This window comes from Anopheles arabiensis, chromosome 3, assembly GCF_016920715.1.
Source record: "Anopheles arabiensis isolate DONGOLA chromosome 3, AaraD3, whole genome shotgun sequence".
Classification (NCBI taxonomy): Eukaryota; Metazoa; Arthropoda; class Insecta; order Diptera; family Culicidae; genus Anopheles; species Anopheles arabiensis.
In genome coordinates this window covers 55980431-56000869 of record NC_053518.1, presented here as the reverse complement: position 1 = coordinate 56000869, position 20439 = coordinate 55980431, and the positions used below count along the sequence as shown (strand labels likewise).

Here is a 20439-nt window from a genome sequence, read left to right as displayed (position 1 = left end):
TAAAAAACGTTTTCCGCAGTTTCTCCTTTGCTCTTGATGTTGCTACTAACTTTGTTTACGCTTGCGCGCGTCCCTTTTTCTTAACGACCTCAGTTGACCCTTATGCTGACCGCGGCCGACCTATTTTCTGATTCGTCCCTTTAATGCGCAAACTGGTTATGCTCTTCTATCCAACGGCTATCTCACTTTAGAAGCATTTCGAAAGCTTTGCGCCATTCGAACGGATGATTCGAAAATATGCTGTTCGAATAGCTGTCACCGCCACAACAACAATAACAATAACAACTTTGACTGTCAATTAGGGACCTCGTGTTAACATTCCCCACCCCGTGAACACGTCTGCTTGCACGTACTTGTTGTTCACTAATTTACTTTGTAGGGATATTGTGCTTGTGGTTCTTTATGTTAACTGTTCCCTATCTACTTCTACGTTTATTAGTGCTAGCTTTACTACCGGACGTTTTAATTCCTTCCCTGACACTGTGCGTATTAATGCTTCCCTTATTGTACCGTCTGTTCCCGGGAACGTTTCTTGAACAATCGCGCGCATCCATTCTTTTCTCGGTCCCTCCGTGATAAAAACCAAGTCTCCCGGCTTAAGCGGCTTGCACGGCTCAAGCCACTTTGTACGGCGGTTTAGTGTTGGGACGTACTCTTTCAGCCACCTATCCCACATTGCTTCGGACAACACGATTGCTCGCTTGTAGCTGCTCTTAAGGGCGTTTGCTAGGTCTGGTATCACTCGCAGTGTTTCTTTTCTTCCTGTTGAGCTGCCTAAAATAAAATGGTTCGGTGTTAGCGCTTCATTATCCGCGGATGTTTGAGGCATATAGGTCAGAGGTCGGGAGTTAATCAAGTTTTCGACGTCCGTCAGCGCGGTGATCAATATTTCATCGTTCAACCTCCTTCCATCATCCAACGCGTTCAATCCCTCTTTCACACTACGAACTATCCGTTCCCATACCCCACCCATGTGTGGTGCCGATGGAGGATTGAAGCTCCATTTAGTGTGTGTGTCTGTAAAGGTGGCTGCGCAGGTAAGAGTAACTTCCTTTAGTTGTCGTTTTAGCTCGTTACTCGCGCCTTGGAAATTGGTTCCGTTATCGGAAAAAATCTCTGTCGGTGGTCCTCTACGGCAAAAGAATCTTCTGATGGCCATTATACATGATTCAGTCGATAGGCTATATGCTACTTCGAGGTGGACCGCCCTCGTTACTAGACAGGTGAAAACAGCCACATATCGCTTTTCGTTGCGGCGCAAGTTAGTAATGTCTATTGGTCCCAGATAATCGACTCCTACATTCGTGAACGGACGCAGGAAGGGGGTAAGTCTTTGCGCAGGTAGTTGTGCCATTCGTGGGTTTTGTGATTTACATTTCTTTACCTTACAGCGTTGGCAGTTTTTCATCGCTCTATCAACGGCTGCTCTCAAAAAGGGAATATAGAGACGTTGTCTAACCTCATTCACTACGGTTTCCCGATTAGCATGCCCATATTTTTCGTGATAGTGACTCAGGAGTAATGACGTTATGGCATGTTGCTGAGGCAGAATGATTGGGAATCGTGCATCAAAGGGAATATGGTTAGCATTTGCGGTTCGTCCATTGACTCTCAATATTCCCATCTCATCCATAAACGGGTCGGTGTTGTATAGGGGACTCGTTTTATCTATGCCCGGTTTTGCTTCATCATTCATTTGTTGCGATAGGACTTTTAGCTCTTTTTGATAGCATTCTGTTTGAGCGAGTTTAAATAGGAGTATTTCGGCACGTTGAAGTTCCTCTGATTCTATCGGGGTAATCGTTGCTCGCTCTACTCTTAGATTAACCTTGGCTTGGTTTTCGGTAGCCTTTAGTGCCTTAGTAGTCTCGCCTTTTAGTTTTAGTTTACAGTTCTCTACGAATCTGTGGACAATTACAATTGTTCGCAATAATATGTTCCACTTGGAAATGCGGGTCGGATTAATAAGAGGCATGGTTGAAGGCGTAATGGAATGGGTTAGCATAGGTATTCTTCTTTCTTCCATCGTTGGTTCTACGGTCTTTTGCTCCGGCCAGAGTTCTTCTGGATGGTAGAGAAACGATGGACCATTTAACCACCTACCCTTTTCGTTAATTTCTGTGTCCTTGTTCCATTTTGTGAGACAATCTGCAGGATTTTCTTTTGTAGGGACATATCTCCAATTAGCATTGTCGGTGAGTGTTCGAATTTCTCCGACTCGGTGTGCTATGAATGGCTTAAATTCCCGAGGAGGCGATCGAAGCCATGAAAGTACGACTTGGGAATCTGTGTGTATGTACCTTTCTCTCACATTATAATCGTGATTTTCACACACCGTTTTCATCAATTTCGCTCCCAACAGGGCTGCCTGCAACTCAAGTCTTGGTACTGATAAGTGTTTCAAGGGCGCTACCTTGCTTCGCGACATTACTAATGCGCAGCGGATTTTACCTCCATCATTTACTCTAAAATACGCCACGCAACCATAGGCTTGTTCGCTCGCGTCGGTAAATACGTGTAATTGCATAGGTTCTTGGGGTATCGATCCAGCGCCTTTGAAATACCATCGTGGTATTTTTAGCTCAAATATGTTGGGAAGTGTAGCGGCCCATTTTGTCCATTTGACGAATTCATCATCGCTCATTTGTTCATCCCAATTAATGTGTGCTCGCCAAAGATCTTGCATAAGCAAGCGACCGTGAATTAACATAGGAGCTAGAACTCCCAAGGGATCAAAGATGCTCATAATCACCCTTAATGCTATTCTCTTTGTTGGTCTTTTCCCCTCATTCACGTAGGGGATTAAGTCTTTGTGCCAAGCTGAAGAAAATTGGAAAATGTCTTCTGCCGGGTCCCAGACCATACCGAGTACTCTTGTCTGATAATCATCAGTTGTAGTTTTGAAAACTATCGGGTTTTGATTCGTTTTTCGTTCTTCCAGATGCTCTAAAACGATGGGATCGTTGCACACCCAGTTTCGCATATTAAAACCAGCTTGGGAATGAATTAATCTAATTTGTTTTGCACGCTGGATGGCTTCTTCTCGTGTATCGCAGCTGTCGAAATAATCATCCATATATGTAGATCGTTTTATGGCTGCAGCTGCTATCGGATATTCGTTCGCACATTCGTCTGCGTTACGATGCATTATGTATTGAGCTGAGCAGGGGGAGCAAGTAGCTCCAAAGGTGGCTACATCCATGAGGTATGTTTTTGGATCTTGGTCCTTTTCAAATCGGAACAAAAACCTCTGGCTATGTGTGTCTTCCTTTTTAATGCGAATTTGGTGAAACATCTTCTCTATGTCTCCTCCAAACGCAATTCGTCTTTGTCTGAATGTGCATAAAACTTGAGGAAGCATTACTAGTAAGTCAGGACCTTTTAGGAGTTGTGAGTTCAAGGACATCCCACCTACCTTTGCTGCAGCATCCCAAACTAGCCGTTTTTTTGTTGGTTTCTTTGGATGCGATACGATGTTAAGAGGGAGGTACCATACTCTGTTTGGATCAGCTGAACGGAGCTCTTCTGGTGACGCAATATGGGCAAATCCGTTCTTCACATAGTCCCTAATCTGCTTATGTACCTCTATTTTAAGTTCAGGGTCCTTTTCTAACTTCTTCTCCAGAGCAAACAGTCGTTTCAAGGCCATCGGTCTGCTGTCTGGGAAGCAAATACTATCATTTTTCCAAAGTAGGCCGGTTATAAACCTACCGCCTATCTTAAATGAGGTGCTTTTTAAAATAGTTTTTGCTCTCTCTATATCTTTGGGCTCCGGAATCGGGCCAGTAAACGTCCCTACATCGTCTAGCAAGAATTGTTGTCGTAGCAATTCGTTTAGTTCGCGGTCAACTTCTACCTTTTCTGTACCCTCGTCGCGAGGTACATCGCGGGCACATTTATCTACTGTTATCTTAACCGGTAGAGTATGTAGGTAGTGTGTTTCGCTCACCGATTGTTGTGGAATCACCAATTCCTCCTGTAGATCCGTGTTAGCTCCCTCATCGCGATGGGGTTCGCGGGAGCTCTCCGGTAGGATCTCTTGTAGAAGATCGTCTTGCGTTCCCTCGTCGCAGACTTTTCCGCGGGAACTCTCTTCTAGTTGCTGGGGAATTTGATGCATTCCCAGCATCGTCCTTCCTGTCTTTGCGTTGTTTGGCCCGTAGATGGCCCAGCCCAGGGCGCTCCTTACTGCGATGGGTTCGTGGGGTAGACCGAACCGAGTTTCCAGAGGTCGGATCAAATCCACATCATTGAGACCGATCAGCAACGATGGTTTCCGGTGCTCCAGGGATGACGTTGGAAGGTGCTGCAAGTGTAGAAAGGATCTTATCAGTGCGTCGTAATTTACGTTATTGGACGGTAGACTTAGCTGTTTCACTGTGTGGGCGGCTGCTATAGAATAGCGCCGCCCTTCCCCCTTCGCCGATATCTGGAAGCTCACTCGTCGCGATGTAGATTCCCTCCTGGTCACATTGCCTGTCCAGCAGAGCTCCAATGGTTCCACTTCTCCGTCAAGTCCCAACTTTGAAGCTAATTCAGCTTCCACCAGGTTGACGGATGATCCTTCGTCCAGGAAAGCTACAGCATCCACGGCTCGCCCTTTGTTGTAGACTGTCACTGAGACGATGCGGAAAATTGCGGGTTGTCTAGAGTCGTGGTGCGTTTGGTGTTTTGGCCTGCTGGGTGTTTTGGCCACGGTGAAGCAAAGTATGATGTCGTCCGCCGCACCCTGGTACACGACACAAAAATCGTGATCTACACGGCTTAGACCCGTGTTTGTTAAGGCAGGTCGAGCAGAGTTGTAGCCTTAATACGCTTTCACACCGCTCATCCACATCCATCCGTTTGAAAAGCTCACAATGTTTGGCAACGTGTCCACGAATGTCACAAACCAGGCACTTGACGTTACTGAATTGTGAGGCGCTCGAAACATTCGTATTTGCTTCCGTTTTGGCAGGTTGTGAGTGGACGTGTGATTGGAAACTCCTAGACGTCCTTGGATGATCTGCTCGGGGGGAGACATACGCGGTAACGTCGCACGCGTCATCCACCAAAGCCTCCATGAACTCCCCGAAGTGTTTTATAGTTGGCTCGGCAAACTTGTTTTTAAACCGAGACCATTCCAGCCTCCTCGTAGCGGGAAGTTTTTCCACCAAGTCTGCTAGTAGCTCAGGGTTGTTAAAGTGACTTTTCATGTTGCTGAGCGTCAGGTGGTCACACAAGTTCACCACTTCTAGCCCGAACGTGATCAGGCTATTCAACTGTTCGGGTTTCGGTGGATCGAACTTCCGCACACTATCCGTAAGCTGCCTTATTAGCTGGGCCGGCTTTCCAAACAGCTTCTCCAGTCGCTTGATGATAAGAGGTGCGGCGTTGGGCAGTCTTAGCTTTGACTGAACGGCATCTCGAGCGGGGCCTTTCAAACACTCTACTAACCGTATGGTATTTTCGCCGTCCGTATATCCGCATGCTCTTGTCGACTCGTTGTAGCAGTTGAGAAATACTGCCCATTCCTTCGAGCATCTCGAAAAGATAGGCAACTTTTTCGGGTACATATCTCGCGCGATGCTCTGCGCTGTCGCTCGCACAGGAGTCTCACGCGGCGTCACTATCGGGGTCGACGAGCTTGCCTGCGGCATATGCTGCGATGAGGGCTCAACTTATCTTTGAACTAATGATGTTCCTTGCTGCTTCTGCCTTTGTTGCTTCACCCATTCAGCTGTTCTGTCGGTTTTAGTGGCTGCTGAATAAACCGATAGGTTCTCCAGCTCGTCTTCCAAAGCGTTGCGTTGGCTTTCATGTTGCAACTGCAGCTTGGCCATCTTCGCCGTAATCTCGGCCTCCATTTTCTGTTTTTCTGCCAGTATTAACTGCTTTTGCAGCGCTTGCTCCTTTTCCAAACGTTGGAGAGCCACTTGAGCCGACAAACGCGAAGAGTTGGAGGCGGTTTTCTTCGAGTGGCTTGCTGCGACGGTAGGAATTTTAAGAGGCTTAGCCGATGGTTCTTCGCTTGTACCAGGCATCGACTCCGATCTCTCCGAACTTTTAGGAAGATCGGGCTGCTGGCTTGGTCCTGCAACAACCGCCATCGCTTTCTCACTCCTTGGGCGCCTCGTCTTCATCGACGGTCCTGGCCCTTTTCCTACGCACTTTTCGCACACCCAGTATTCTTCTGCCACACTTTCACCAACTCCAGCGCAACTAAAGTGACACCACTTTTTGCAATCTTGACATTGCACCATATCATCGATGTCGTTTGGCGAATCGCACTTCACACACTCGCACTTACTCGCGGGCATTTTGTAACGCAAAATTTTCAAGAAAGATCGAAAATTGTAATGAAAATGTTTTTAAAAGTTTGTTGCAACGATCAATCAAGTAAAGGGCTTAAATAAAACTCTTGGCGAAATTTTCCTTTTAATAGTGGGAACTGTTTTATATTTCGACACTTTAAAAAACGTTTTCCGCAGTTTCTCCTTTGCTCTTGATGTTGCTACTAACTTTGTTTACGCTTGCGCGCGTCCCTTTTTCTTAACGACCTCAGTTGACCCTTATGCTGACCGCGGCCGACCTATTTTCTGATTCGTCCCTTTAATGCGCAAACTGGTTATGCTCTTCTATCCAACGGCTGTCTCACTTTAGAAGCATTTCGAAAGCTTTGCGCCATTCGAACGGATGATTCGAAAATATGCTGTTCGAATAGCTGTCACCGCCACAACAACAATAACAATAACAACTTTGACTGTCAATTAGGGACCTCGTGTTAACAGCGTGATTATGTGGTCATTTAGAACGTTAACAGAAAAATGAGTTTCGTTATGAAATCCTAAGAATTTTGGAAAAATGTTGACACATATCACAAAATAATAGATTTTTCGGTCACTAAGTAACGGAATGGCTCCATTTAACTTTTAAACCCTTTGTAAAAGGCTTAAGAACATTTCACACTAACGTGAATAACTTAATTACATTTAATTTGCCGTATGAACCGCATTTCAGTGCAATACCTCCACTATTGGTACTACCACCACTATAGGTACATTTACCCTAATGGTTTTATATCCCAGTTTTTTTCGGATAAGTTAAATTATTCGTTTACGTTAGGCTTGATGAATGGGGAAAAATGTATTCTCACAAATACCAATGAGAAGCCATTAGAGCTAATTGTCTAAATTTGCTAGTTGATTTAATCAATTAATTAATTATATTTTCATTGTTTTTTAGTTGCAAAAATCGAAGATTTGCAATGCATTATTGGTGAAAATTGTTTTAAAAAATATTAAGTTGCTCGTGAAATGAAATACGCTTACTGTCTCGTACAATAACGCAGGGTTTGATTAAATATAGTACCTGATGGACAATCGAGCTCGTTATACACCAAACGACCATTAGATATATAGCATTGGTAATAGGAGCTAGGATTATTGCTATTAGGATAATTACCCTGCCCTGAACAAGTGTATACACATTCACCGAAACGCGTACTGGAAGAGAAAAATGTAAAAAGAGCGCCGTTTGGACACCGTAATACTTCGGTGGGTAGATTAACGCCATCACATACGACGTAATACACTCTACTCGTGCCGTAAAGAACGTAGCTAGGAACTGCTACTGGACAGGACACCGTAACACAATTAGCTGCTGATATTTGACGAATGCATGATGTAGTGACGATATTAAAGACGTAACCCGGCGGACAGGTATACACCGTTGAGGACTCACTAGCGGCTAAACATACATGATAGTTCTGACAGTTGTTGGGATCTACGGAAAAAGATACAAAATTAAAATGATATGAAACTACTCATCTTACGTACACGCACCTGGAAAAAGTCCACTAGCGGAGCAAGTGAACGGCCTGCTTTCTGTTGATGTTACACAAACATCCGAAGGTGTTGGTCCACATCGATCAGATGCGGTACCCTCGATACAGAATAAACCAGTACCACAAGTAAATGTCGTTTCAATTTCCTGCGTGCCAAAGCAAGGCCTCCGCGAAGTGCAAGAATCACAAATATATGTTTTTACTCCATCACATTCCTTTTTTACAAAAGCTCTTGTGTTGAGAGCAGTACTAGTGCCATTGTCCAGCTGGCAAAATGATTCTTTGCGAATAAGAGTAATTAAAATGAAAGTTAGTAGAATGTGGAACTGCATTTTGAGACCACTCAAATACGTTTGGATACTCTTTACCAGCTGCCTTTTAAATAAACCATATCGTTAAAATTAAAATGACAACGTCATGTAAGATTTGTACTCTTATCTGTGCACAAGATCAATGGAGATTAACTTCTGAGAAAATGAACAGTTCAGTAAACAAAATAAATAAACCGCGGTTTGCGTTGCAAAACATCGTACTGCAGCGTGATGATCTGGCCTTCCAGATGCTTTATTTAATCTATTTAAGTTTGTTTGCATCACGTGCATCATGTGGATCACGTGCTACTTATTAGAGAAATGGCGTTTCTCTATGTGAGATAGAAAAATAATTATGTACAATTGTGTCGGTAAGACAAAAATTAAGATAAATTAGCAATCACCACGTTATCAAAAAGATGGCTTCAGTTGCTATCAGCCACGTATTACCAAAATATACTGCAAAACGGTTTAATTAATACTTTTTGTACAAAACATATCTCTTTTTTTATTTTGTTTATCAATGTACTATTTATCTTGAATTACATTAACGGATTAATACGAGTGGATGCACTAAGCGGTCACACGAGTACTACATTCGTACATTTCTGAATTGTCAAGCGAGAAATTATATAATTAAATATAAACTAGAACAGGATTAACAAGTAAAATTACTTGTGATCGGAGAGTATGTCTCTTTTTTTGTGGCCCCACGGGGCTGCGTAGTTTGCGTAGTACTTAATGCGCCCCTGATTCTTTTTCTTCTTCTATGGCACAACAACCGCTGTCGGTCAAGGCCTGCCTGTACCCACTAGTGAAGTGAGCTTGGCTTTCATTGACTTATTGTTAGCATAGCAGGATAGTCAGTCCTACGTATGGCGGTACGGTCTATTCGGGGCTTGAACCCATGACGGGCATGTTGTTAAGTCGTACGAGTTGACGACTGTACCACTAGACCGGCCCCCGCCCCTGATTACATTGCAATAAAAAGATGAAACAAGATTGAACAATTATGTCCAATGTTAGGGTGCGATGGTATATCATCTTTTATTTGGATGGTATATCATCCTACGCGGTGATGCCGGCCTATACAGGCTTTCGAGACTTATCAAGTACCTCGCTCTTGGATAGTCAGTCCTTGTTACAGAGTGACGGTCGATGTGTGGCTTAAACCCTCGTCATCTTAAACATGTTGTTAAGTCGCGTGAGCTAACGACTGTACTTTGAGATGATAGTATATGTAGATATGCAGAAATGCTAATGGAAGAGCCTTGAAGGTAGGTAATTTTTTTTAAATTATTACGTGTTTTAGTCATCAGAAATATTCTGCTTCTATTTGGCTATACGGTCATGGCCACCAGAAGTGTAAGCAGTATTATTCTTCATTTTTACATGCACTGCAACTGAAAATCTGATTACATTACAAATAATGCTAGTTAAACGTATAAAACACATTGCGTGCGAGCATGTTTATTGTTTCTCCCAAATATAATTAAAAACTCACCACCATGAATTTACAACAGCCACACTGTAGACGTATTGTTTAAGTCTCAAGGTTACGACTGTATCTTTTTCGGCAAATAAATAAAAGATCTGGGATGAGATAAGAGAATTACATACTTTGATCATCTTATCTAAAAGATTCTTGTCCCTCACGACAAAACTTATAAAGCCGGTTTGCCAAATATTCTTTGTAGCTTCGCTTCAATTACCAAGGAGAGTACGACGTGATAGCAACACTAGTTTAGCACCATGGGGGCAGTGGTTTGGATTCTAGGGTTGTGCTGTGTAATTGCAACGGGGCTTCAGGTAAGACAATCTTTTAAATATTATTATGTCTTTTTACAACATAATAACTTTATTGCTTCAGACGATAAGAGCGGATGATAGCTTACCAATAGTCGTTCGATTGCATAGAACTGTGGTTGATAATACTAATACAAATCTAAACGATTCCGACGAGTCTAAAAAAGAATGCAAAGCTCGTGGCATCACTTGTGGTAGCTGTACAAGCGTAATGGTAAGCATTAAAGCAGTACCATACAGTGTACTGTATATTTGTAGATTCATTTAAATAAAAATCTGTTTTTCTAATACTGTTTCAGCTTTGTAACCATGAGAATAAAATGGTTGCCTCATATGAGTGCAGTTCTGTCGATGCTCAACGACCTTACTGTGTGGGCAATGGAATGTGTACAAATATCATGGATGCACAATGTAACACGCCTAGCGAATTATGCCCACCAGAACAATCCTATGCATTTTATCCAGGTAGGAGCTGTTTTAAATGAATGTTTTAGCAGCTGATTATTTCCCCCTTTATTGGACTTATTTACAGTTCCCGGCAATTGTAGTGAATCGGTATATTGCAACGATAAAAAGTTCGCAATGAAGCAAAGCGCTCCTAGCTCATCGTACGTGTTCAATTCTTTAGTCCAATCATGGACTTTGCGTAAAACTACTGCCGATTGTTTCCAAATTAACTGTCTGAGTTCAACAATGCAGAACAAATTTTATGTATATAAACCAAATCCTCGGCTATATTTTTATTGCGCCACCTTCGGGCCGATGACGTTCGAATGTAGTGAAAATGAAGAATTCAATGAAACTAAGAGAAGGTGTGAGTTTGCTTGCAAAAAAGAAGGTAAATTTGCAATTCCGGACGGAAATGGAGGATCGCAAACGGATCGCTACTATTTATGTTTGGCGGGGCTGAACGGATCGGTAAGCTTCCCGTAGATAGACTCTTTATATTACACTTAATCTATATAAATCATATCTATTACAGTACCAATTGTTTGAAACACCCTGTCCTACTGGGCTGACTTTTCAAACGGACGATTGCAAACTACCACCGCCACCAGCTACATCATAAAATAATCTAACATTGTTGCTTAATAAATTGCATGTGTAAAAATGCTCAAGCTAGAATGCTAAGAATGATGACAAAATTACTTATGCATTTACTTGTCCTGCACTACAACTGCTTTGTGGACCGAGCTGTTTCAGAAGTGACCGAAACCGGTCACGGTTTCGCTTCTCCCTAGACATTATCGCAGCCTTAACGGTGGACTCCACCGTGCTATCTTACCACTTACTACGTCCCCTCTGTTTGGACGGCATAATAGGACTTGGCGGACTGGGAATGGGTTCCATGCAGATATTATTATTATTGTTATTATTATTGTTTACTAATTCATTAGATAATGCAGGTCCCCGTGTATGATCTTAATACATACAGTGGCGGCCACCTAAAGTCGGACACCTCATATTTTCACCTTTAATCCTTTTATTTTTACCACGAAAATGTTCAACCGATTTTAAGCAGCAATAATTCTATCTAAATAATAATCAACGGCATTGAGGCAATTAGGTCTTAAATGACAGGCTAGACAGTAAATTTTCACTATTCCTTCATTCCGCATACTTCTAAAAGATTAAATAGCTCTAAAATTACTATGATACTTCTTTTGGAATCTTTTAGCAACGGTATTTGGCAGATTAAGGCAGATTAGAGCGCTTGGCCAAGGTTACGCAGATGACCACCCAAAATAGTCGATGGGCCAATAATCAAATGATTTTGGCATCATATAAGCTAATATTGGTAAGTTACGTGGTCATTTTGCTATGAAATGAGGACTGTCCGACATTCAGTGGACCGCAATTAGCGGACTGCAAAGAGATTCGAGGTTTTCTTCAAAGACGTGTGTAACAAGTTTTCCGATAAGTGGTCTAGGGAACTCTCCATGGTGCTGCAAAGTCAGATAAAAATTTAAAATATGAGGTGTTCGACATCGATTCCCTGCCAACTACTGAATATGTGCTTTTTAGCTGGCACGTTTTTCCATACACAAAAATTAAAGTCTATATAATACAGAGGTCGATGCATAGCTTGATTTTGGTCCACCATTTTGAAGGCTTGTTTTTGGCAGTTAGGCAGCGGTCTAATCTTGTTGCGCGCAACATTGTTGCTGGCAAAATGTATGGATTTTGACAGCTAGCGCAACTTTGTTATCGGCCAAATTCAAACCAATTTGATTTTTGTTTGGAAACATTTTCTATTTACCTTGGTCATGGTGATCGGGTGTATGAAATGACACAGCAGCAGTGTGCGTTTTGTTGACATCCGCTAAATTTGGATTTTTTGCATTTATAAGCCTTTTTTTGTGTATATTTTATTTTGTCAACACTTTATTCAACAAGTGAATGATAAAAAATAAACTCTGAGCTGTTAATTGGCATTTTTTTGACGCTAAACAATGTCAAAGCGAAATGTTCCCAGCAACATTCATAGACCACCTCAGCGATATGTTTCCGAGCAACAATGTTGCGCGCAACAAGATTAGACCGCTGCCTTAGATGAAAAAGCGTTCACAAACGATTTGAAACAGCCAAACACTTTTCGGGGCTAATTGTGCATTTTGTGCACAAAACTTAGTGTAACTATACATTTCTTTCTCATCAACGTGGCATGGATTAGTTTTTTTCAGTAATTAATCACTTAAAAGCCGGTCTCATGGTACAGTCGTCAACTCGTACAACTTAACAACATGCCTGTTATGGGTTCAAGCCCCAAATAGACCGTACCGCCATACGTAGGACTGACTATCCTGCTATGGGGGGTTATCCAAAAGTCACTGAAAGCCATCCCCATAAGCGGTTCCGGCAGGCCTTGACTGACAACGGTCGTTGTGCCATAGAAGAAGAAGAATCTCTTAAAAACGACCACCATCAAAAATCTAGCCTCTTAGCTTTGGTCCTCTTGAACTGCACATGATTTCGTCGTAATTTCGGGCACTGATCTTGTTGTAATTGATAATTACACTATAATTCTATCTTTTTTGACATTCGTCAACTTTTTCAAACACTAAAGTCATTTTATTACATAGCTTTAAAGGGAGTTTTTGCTTCGTTTTGTTTTGTAAATTATTTATATAAGTTATATAACATTATTGCGAGTTTTTTAAGTCGTAGGAAATGTTTTATGGGTTGCAGTCAACATATTGTGAATTTGTATGCAAATATTATCCTTCGTAATAATTCAAACTCATTTAAAGCAATTTGCACCACTACAAATAGCGCCTCTATTGGAACATTTACCCTACTCTCTTGAAATGCTACTGTATGATAATAGTCTTTTGGAGATATCTTATCTTATATATGCAATTAAGTTGTAAAACGTGTGTTGCATAATAAAAGCAAAACAGTATAAAACAAAACATTTAGATTCGGTAAAAGCTCATTGTGTTCATAACGTGAATGTAAAAAGTGGTCATGTTACGTTCAGTTATTTTGGTTCTTTTGGTTATTGCAGTATACGGCGAGGTTTGTAAAGAAGAATGGCAAAATGTATTGTAGAATGTATCGAAAGAAGTTTCACTAAATTAAACTGATATTAATTTCAGGAGCAAAATGCACTTCGTCAACTGATTTCGAAGCGCGGTCCTGTAGCTTTAAGTCGTGCAATATCATCTTGCAAACAGGGACGTCGACAGGATTGTGAGGACTGTTCTACAGTAAAAATTTGTAGCTACGATCAGACCGCTCTTACATCCTATCGCTGTCAAGATGTAGATCCAGCTAAGCCTTATTGTACAGGTGAAGGAATATGCTCAGAAACGCAAGAAGATGGTGTTGTGTGCAACGAAGCGAATGAATTGTGTCCGATGAATTCTCCTGGGTTCTATCCTGGTATGTTTCGTGGTACATTTAGTAGATTCTATAGATATATGAGTAACTGTTAACGAATTTAATTTACAGACCCTTCAAATTGCACTAGATATTTGTATTGTGATTCTGAAATGTTAGGATATGAGCAAAACTGCTTAGCGGTCAATAATGTGTACAACCAGACTACGGCTGCTTGCTTCCTTAAGCGCCGTTCATCTGATTGCTTCCAGGTGGATTGTAAAAATTCTCGAAACATAAATAAGTGGTTTGTATACACACCTTTCCCACAGCTGTATTTTCTGTGCTCGTCAAATGGGGCAATCATGTTCAAATGCCCGCGTGAAACTGATGTTTTTGATTTGGACCTAAAACGATGCGAGTTTGAATGTCGCGAAGCGGGAAGATTCGCTCATCCTAATGTCAGAATGTACTACGAATGTGCATTTGTTAGCATCAGCAAGGTAAGTACAAATTTAAGTATAAATGAGCATGCATGTCTTATACATTCTTTTTTCCACAGCTCCAGAAGTTTGAACAAACTTGTCCACCTTTACTGGAGTTTAATGCAAAGGATCAAAAATGTCTTGAAAAAAAAAATGACTTGATGAGTTAATAAAGATTGATGGGATTTGTTGATGTTATTATTGAAATTGGCTACTTGTGCATAAGAGTAACACATGAATAAATGCAAAGCAAACTGTGAAAAATATGTATTTGCAGATATTTTTATCGTATTTGAGTGTGTTTATGATTAAAAAACAGAAACATCTTTAAGGAAATTATACGGTTCCCTAACACTAGCACAGGGGCTTCGGATGAGCTTTAGAAAGGCGTCTTACTCGGTTGAGGTTCAGGATACAAGAGAGCGTTTATTCGCTATTTACACATCGGGGCGCATAAGGACAAGTATCTTATGAGTCTTGTTTACGCCCACGAGTTGAGCGATTATATTCTAATGCTGCTATCGAGCAGTTTCCTAATGCTGCTATCGAACAGTTTCCTAATGTTGCTGTCGAGCAGTTTCTTAACATAGTTCCCTACACATCTTTATCATAAGTTTATCATTATTACATAGTATATATGTTTCTTTTTACCTTTGGTACAACATCTGCTATCGGTCAAGGCTAATCTGAAACACTAATGTGCTTGACTATCAATAACTATTTAATTTCCTAATGCAGGATGGTCAGTCCTGCTAAGTGGGTTGAATCATTTTTTTATTAAAAGCATGTTGTTCAGTCTTACGAGATCATTGAACTACTGAACCGACGCTAGTCAGGAGTTTATGCTCGGAAAAAACTGAAAGAATGTTGGAAAGGAGGTAGGAAAAGCATTGAAATGTATGAGAAATGTTTAAACTAAGAATTATTGAATTGGAAATTTTAAATTGTTTATTTTTTATAGCGGATGCATAGGAAAAAATCAAAATTGTATGTTCAATTATTAGTATTGCTCCGAGATTAGTAGCAAGATTTATTTTACATAGACGCTGCAGCACTAATGTTTTCTACCTTAAATTCGTGAGCGCTCTTATAAGCCTACATGTATAGCGTACGTATATTAGTAAATCATACATTCAAAGTTCATTACATCCTGTACAAAAAAATGTCATTTCGTTCATCAAGACGATTTTGTTTCAAATGCAGCCCATCTCAAGAAAAGGTAACTCATCCTCTGCACCACAATGAGATGCGACAAAAATTATTATGCTTAAATTTCAGATCTTTTTAAAAAGATTAACCGATTCACCGCTTCTCAGAGGGAAACAGAGGCGACTGATCGAATCCGCTAAGTTATCAAGTGAGCATCATTCTTCAATCCCTAAAAAACATACTTCTTTTCCTATCTAGAACAGACATACTTTTTCGATATTACACATACTGTCAGTCCAAAAAGTATTCGTCTAGCTGAATATTGTGCAGAAAAAGGCGAATTATGGCCGAAATAGGCATGGGGCGGTAAAAGTTATCATGGGGCTTGATAAAGGCACTATCAATATACACATGTTGCTAAAAATAGGCATTAAAATAGTGCAATAACAACTAAATTATTTAAATAACTAAAAAAAGTCATTTGATTGGTGCGCAAAAATTATTCGTCTATCAGACTTTTGGCGTAATATGCGTATGAAAACAAAGGTTATGGAATCAAAAAAATTCCTGATCTTGTTTCTTATTGCATTTATGACTATTGGTGACTACTTGCACAACGCAAGAACTCATTTGAACCTTTAAAAAGGCGTATTTTGATCCACTCATCCTACAAGACTTGTTCCAATTATTCTCTGGTAGAAATATTGCATTTCCGGACTACGTGGCCAAGTTCCGGACTACATGGCCAAGGCCAAGTTTTGCGCACGTTTGGTGAAATGTATCTTTTGTTTTGCTGGTCAGGAAAGCCCTTAAAATTCTTCCAAAAATATGTTATCAAAATTAAAACAAATTTTACACGTTGTAATCTACAAAATCGAATGTTTTGAAGCTGTGCCTGTTATCATTATTGAGGCGACAAATACAACACAAATGTCAAAAGCATCTGCCCATTTTTGTCTTTAGCGTTACTGCCCATTTTGCCCCACGTGAAGCATTTTTGTATTTTTTGTTATATTAGTAAAAATACGCATTCAATCGCTTTGCTTTCTTCAGACAAAATGTATAGAAATATCATATCTTTAAAAACATATCATGTAAAACTATTGGTGATACTGGTTCAATCTTATTTTCAAGTGGCAAAAATTACACCAATATGCTACTCAACCTTATTTTGCATTTTTCTTGGTTATTTGTAATGTAAGAGTTATGAAACTTACATGGTGTTCATAGAACACTATAATGAGTACATTTTGAGCATTGGAAAGTATCTTTGTAGTCTAATAATGCTTAAATAGAGGGTGCCCATTTTGCCCCATATATCCATTTTGCCCCGCTTTCCTCTACGCTAGTCAGTGACGTGTGGAGGGCCGCTAAGGCAGCAGTCTAATCTTGATGCACGCAACATTGTTGCTGGCAAAATGTATGGATTTTGACAGCTAGCGCAACTTTGTTGCCGGCCAAATTCAAACCAATTTGATTTTTGTCTGGCAACAATTTCTATTTACCTTGGTCATGGTGATCGGGTGTATGAAATGACACAGCAGCAGTGTGCGTTTTGTTGACATCCGCTAAATTTGGAATTTTTGCATTTATAATACATTTTGGTGTATATTTTAGTTTTTCAACACTTTATTCAACGAGTGAATGATAAAAAATAATCTCTGAGCTGTTTATTGGCTAATTTTTGACACTAAACAATGTCAAAGCGAAATGTTCCCAGCAACATTCATAGACCACCTCAGCGATATGTTTCCGAGCAACAATGTTGCGCACAACAACATTAGACCGCGGCCTAAGCATGCCAAGCTTAGGCCCGGGTCTATGAAAATGTTGCGAGAACAATTGTTGCCTAATCGGATGAACGAACTGTCAAACTCATGTTGCGGGAATATTTTGTTGCAAGAGAAACAAATCGATTTGTTTCATGTTTATATGTTACAGGAATATTTACGGTTTGTTTGTACACCAAAACGAATAAAAAATAATTTCAACTTAATTTTACCATGTTTTTGTAAGCAATTCCGTGCACATTTTTTTTAAATAAACAGAAAAATACAGAAAAGTTGTCATTGAACAAATGTTGCCGCAACATGTTTATAGACCCGGGCCTTATTGAGTACTGAGCGTCGCACGATCATATAGTGTGGAACACAGCCGATCAAGCAGGAGCTCTCGGCAGGGGCGCTCGGTGCGGTTGGTGCGCGGGCCGCACGTATCATTTTCATGAAGTGTTTGCTTATTGTACATTATTTTATTATTGTACGTAATATTAGTGTTGTAAACAAAGTGTAAAATCTCAAACCTAACACATTCTATATAACAAACCGTGAAGGCATGACTGGTCACACCTCTTTGATTCGACTCACGTTTTGGATACGACCACCCTTATCTATTAAGCCGTATGTACAATGTACATATAGCATATTTGTTCGCAAGATGTCTAATCGTATGGATGTATATGCTTACGACGTGCATATTCCATATTAAACTTAACATGTCGCACTTATCATTCGGATGCAGCTTAGGGATTGTATAGTTCACTCGAAGATGATGATGTAAATATAGCTGGCTCTCTCATTTCGGAACAAAATCGCTATTATACAATCTTGATAGAGACTACTATAGATTCGTTCAAAAATTATATTGTTGACTCGAGACATTGATTACAAATTTATCTGAAATGGCTTGGATTGTTAAAACAAAATACTAGACGCAATATCTAATCTCACTATTTAAAAAAGTAAGTAAAAGTGTAAAAAGTGAAAAAGTGAAAATTATTTTTAATATTTCCACGTATGGTGTATTATTGTTCTTTAAACGTTTTTTGTGATGTCATGGAAGCTAGCGCTTGTGTAATGTTTCTCTTCTTCCTGTGCGCGCGGTCTATTTGGGGATTGAACCCATGACGGGCATGTTGTTAAGTCGTACGAGTTGACGACTGTACTACGAGACCGGCTCGCTACTACTACGAGTTTTATTATCATTAACATATAAAACTGGCCAAACAAATCGCAAAATTAATCCAAATTGCACGCTAAAATCGCATCGGATGAGGCACTGTCACCACCCTGACACTGATACGAGATACATAATTGGGTCTTAAGTGGACGTTTTGCACAATAAATAATAATAGTTTATTAGAGGCTATACAGTCATTATGGTAAATATAAAAAATGTATAAAAATGGTAAATATTACAACATGCCCGTCATGGGTCCAAGCCTGACTTACTATCCTGCTATCGATTCAATCATATAAGTCACTGATAGTTCAGCTCATTAGTGGCACAGATAGGCCTTGACCCACAATAGTTGTAGATCCAACGAAATATTACAAAATAATTAAAAAAATCAAAAATAATACATCAATCAATCCAAAATCCGGAATTGCATTGCATTGCAGAAATAAAAAAATATAATATTTTTATTATATTTTTTCCGAACCCTGATAAATTCTCGTTATTTTACTTACTATACACCCGCCCTTTCACATTTGAACAAATTTTCCTATTATAAATATTATAAGCTATTACAAGTAAAAATGTAATAAACTGTAATAATTGTATAAAAATAGGCATTCAAAGTAATTAAATTAACAAATACTAGAAGTAAAATACAAAGTTTAACTTTTCTTCTAAATGCTACTGCTGATAATGAACATACCTGTTATCTTATCAAGTCATGTTAGTCCATAATGCTAACATCATCTTGATGCGTCGGCCAAGTTGTTGCTATAAAATAGATTGAGTGCGAGGGTATATTGACAAGTCAAATTTGGTGAAGCACATGAATGATGTGGAGTGAACGAACAATTTGGTGGTGCATTGTTTTTATATGCGTGAAACAGGTGAGTGAAAATTTGCAATGCTTTCAATAACTAGTATCTTAGGTTTTGATGGTTTCTTATTACCTATATTTTAAAAGGGAGTTTCCCAGAATGTTTCGAGCTTGAGTAAAGTGAGTGAAAACTGTGAATCCGGAAAACGACAAGACTGTGCTGATTGTCGCACAGTGAAAATTTGTAGCTATGATCAAACCGTTTTAACAAGTTACAAATGTCAAGATGTGGAGCCTGATAAGCCTTATTGTGTCGGAAATGGTATATGTTCTTCAGAATATGATTCAGAAAGCGCTTGTGGTGTGGCAGATGATCTGTGTCCTTCAACAAAAGCTGGATTTTATCCGGGTTTGTCTAACGCATTATCAGGAATGATCAAAACGTTGATAATAGTAGCTAATTTTGTTCAAATATTTTCCCCCTAGACCCTTCCAACTGTACGCAGTATATTTATTGTGATGAGAAAAAAATTGCAACGCCTGTGAGTTGTCTTGCTGCCAATAATGCCTATAACCATTCGTCTTCATCGTGTTTCCTTCGAAAAGTGCTAGACGATTGCTTCCAAGTGAATTGTGAATTGCTGCAAAATCGTAATAAATGGTTTATTTATAAGCCATTTCCTCAACTTTACTTCTTTTGCTCAATGAGTGGCTTGCCTGTGATGTTTGAATGTCCTCGCGAGTTCGAGGTGTATGATGTAAAACTGCAACGATGCAAGTTTGAATGTCGAGAAAGTGGTCGTTTTCCGTATCCGGGAGATAACAAAAAATACTACGAATGTGTCTACGTTACACCTTTCAAGGTTAGTGAGCATGATTGGACAGACCGTATAATTTTGTTACTGATCAATGTTGTCCTCTTTATTTTCCGGGTATTTTTTTTTAGTTGGAATTGTTCGAGCAGCGGTGTCCATTGCAGCTTACATATGACGAAGAAAAAAGGATCTGCAATGTAAAGTGAAATGACTACCAAATAAATTGTGTTCACGGCTAATAAACCTAACGTTACGTTACCTTCATAAAATGTTGTTGTTAGTTAATATAGTTAATCTACAATATGGTGGTACAATTGTTAAATGGTATCCGTTGATTTAATGTGCTTTGCACGGCACTAAATAAACTGACATTATATGAATCTATGTACAGGTCATGAAGATTTCACAATATATCATTCATCATTTTAACAAAGGAGCACCTTTCATCTTC

The 20439-nt window shown here is 39.9% G+C and overlaps 4 protein-coding genes across 6 annotated transcripts; 3 read left to right on the top strand and 1 right to left on the bottom strand.

Annotated features, from left to right (window-relative positions):
* Positions 1-1473: 1473 nt before the first annotated feature.
* Positions 1474-11054, top strand: LOC120902771. Of its 3 annotated transcripts, none has more exons than XM_040311768.1 (6): positions 1474-1582; positions 9834-9945; positions 10007-10156; positions 10242-10407; positions 10475-10860; positions 10925-11054. In XM_040311768.1, the coding sequence occupies exons 2-6, from the start codon at positions 9889-9891 to the stop codon at positions 11009-11011; spliced, it is 846 nt and encodes a 281-aa protein (XP_040167702.1). In that variant the 5' UTR covers positions 1474-1582; positions 9834-9888; the 3' UTR covers positions 11012-11054. The 3 variants fall into 3 exon arrangements, with proteins under 3 accessions (XP_040167702.1, XP_040167701.1, XP_040167703.1); XM_040311767.1 differs by lacking the exon at positions 1474-1582 and adding an exon at positions 2421-2507; XM_040311769.1 differs by lacking the exon at positions 1474-1582 and adding an exon at positions 9230-9413.
* Positions 7101-8189, bottom strand: LOC120902773. The gene is made up of 2 exons (XM_040311771.1): positions 7824-8189; positions 7101-7764 (listed from the first exon to the last, which is right to left on the bottom strand). Exons 1-2 carry the CDS (start codon positions 8155-8157, stop codon positions 7307-7309), a joined length of 792 nt encoding a protein of 263 aa, XP_040167705.1. The 5' UTR covers positions 8158-8189; the 3' UTR covers positions 7101-7306.
* A 2014-nt stretch (positions 11055-13068) lies between the features above and the next one.
* Positions 13069-14519, top strand: LOC120902772. The gene is made up of 4 exons (XM_040311770.1): positions 13069-13461; positions 13542-13827; positions 13897-14267; positions 14327-14519. Exons 1-4 carry the CDS (start codon positions 13411-13413, stop codon positions 14417-14419), a joined length of 801 nt encoding a protein of 266 aa, XP_040167704.1. The 5' UTR covers positions 13069-13410; the 3' UTR covers positions 14420-14519.
* Positions 14520-19113: 4594 nt separating this feature from the next.
* LOC120902347 lies at positions 19114-20257 on the top strand. The gene is made up of 4 exons (XM_040311033.1): positions 19114-19243; positions 19321-19582; positions 19660-20036; positions 20120-20257. The coding sequence occupies exons 1-4, from the start codon at positions 19187-19189 to the stop codon at positions 20192-20194; spliced, it is 771 nt and encodes a 256-aa protein (XP_040166967.1). The 5' UTR covers positions 19114-19186; the 3' UTR covers positions 20195-20257.
* The last annotated feature ends 182 nt before the right edge of the window (positions 20258-20439 follow it).

Excerpts from the sequence above, each read along its gene's own strand:
- LOC120902771 (XM_040311768.1), top strand. The coding sequence starts at position 9,889 with ATGGGGGCAGTGGTTTGGATTCTAGGGTTGTGCTGTGTAATTGCAACG. Across the intron at positions 9,946-10,006 it reads TAATTGCAACGGGGCTTCAG|ACGATAAGAGCGGATGATAG; the intron begins GTAAGACAATCT and ends TTATTGCTTCAG. Across the intron at positions 10,157-10,241 it reads GTAGCTGTACAAGCGTAATG|CTTTGTAACCATGAGAATAA; the intron begins GTAAGCATTAAA and ends ATACTGTTTCAG.
- LOC120902772 (XM_040311770.1), top strand. The coding sequence starts at position 13,411 with ATGTTACGTTCAGTTATTTTGGTTCTTTTGGTTATTGCAGTATACGGC. Across the intron at positions 13,462-13,541 it reads TTATTGCAGTATACGGCGAG|GAGCAAAATGCACTTCGTCA; the intron begins GTTTGTAAAGAA and ends TATTAATTTCAG. Across the intron at positions 14,268-14,326 it reads CATTTGTTAGCATCAGCAAG|CTCCAGAAGTTTGAACAAAC; the intron begins GTAAGTACAAAT and ends TTTTTTCCACAG.
- LOC120902773 (XM_040311771.1), bottom strand. The coding sequence starts at position 8,157 with ATGCAGTTCCACATTCTACTAACTTTCATTTTAATTACTCTTATTCGC. Across the intron at positions 7,765-7,823 it reads CGCTAGTGGACTTTTTCCAG|ATCCCAACAACTGTCAGAAC; the intron begins GTGCGTGTACGT and ends CTTTTTCCGTAG.
- LOC120902347 (XM_040311033.1), top strand. The coding sequence starts at position 19,187 with ATGATGTGGAGTGAACGAACAATTTGGTGGTGCATTGTTTTTATATGC. Across the intron at positions 19,244-19,320 it reads TTTTTATATGCGTGAAACAG|GGAGTTTCCCAGAATGTTTC; the intron begins GTGAGTGAAAAT and ends ATATTTTAAAAG. Across the intron at positions 19,583-19,659 it reads AAAAGCTGGATTTTATCCGG|ACCCTTCCAACTGTACGCAG; the intron begins GTTTGTCTAACG and ends TTTTCCCCCTAG.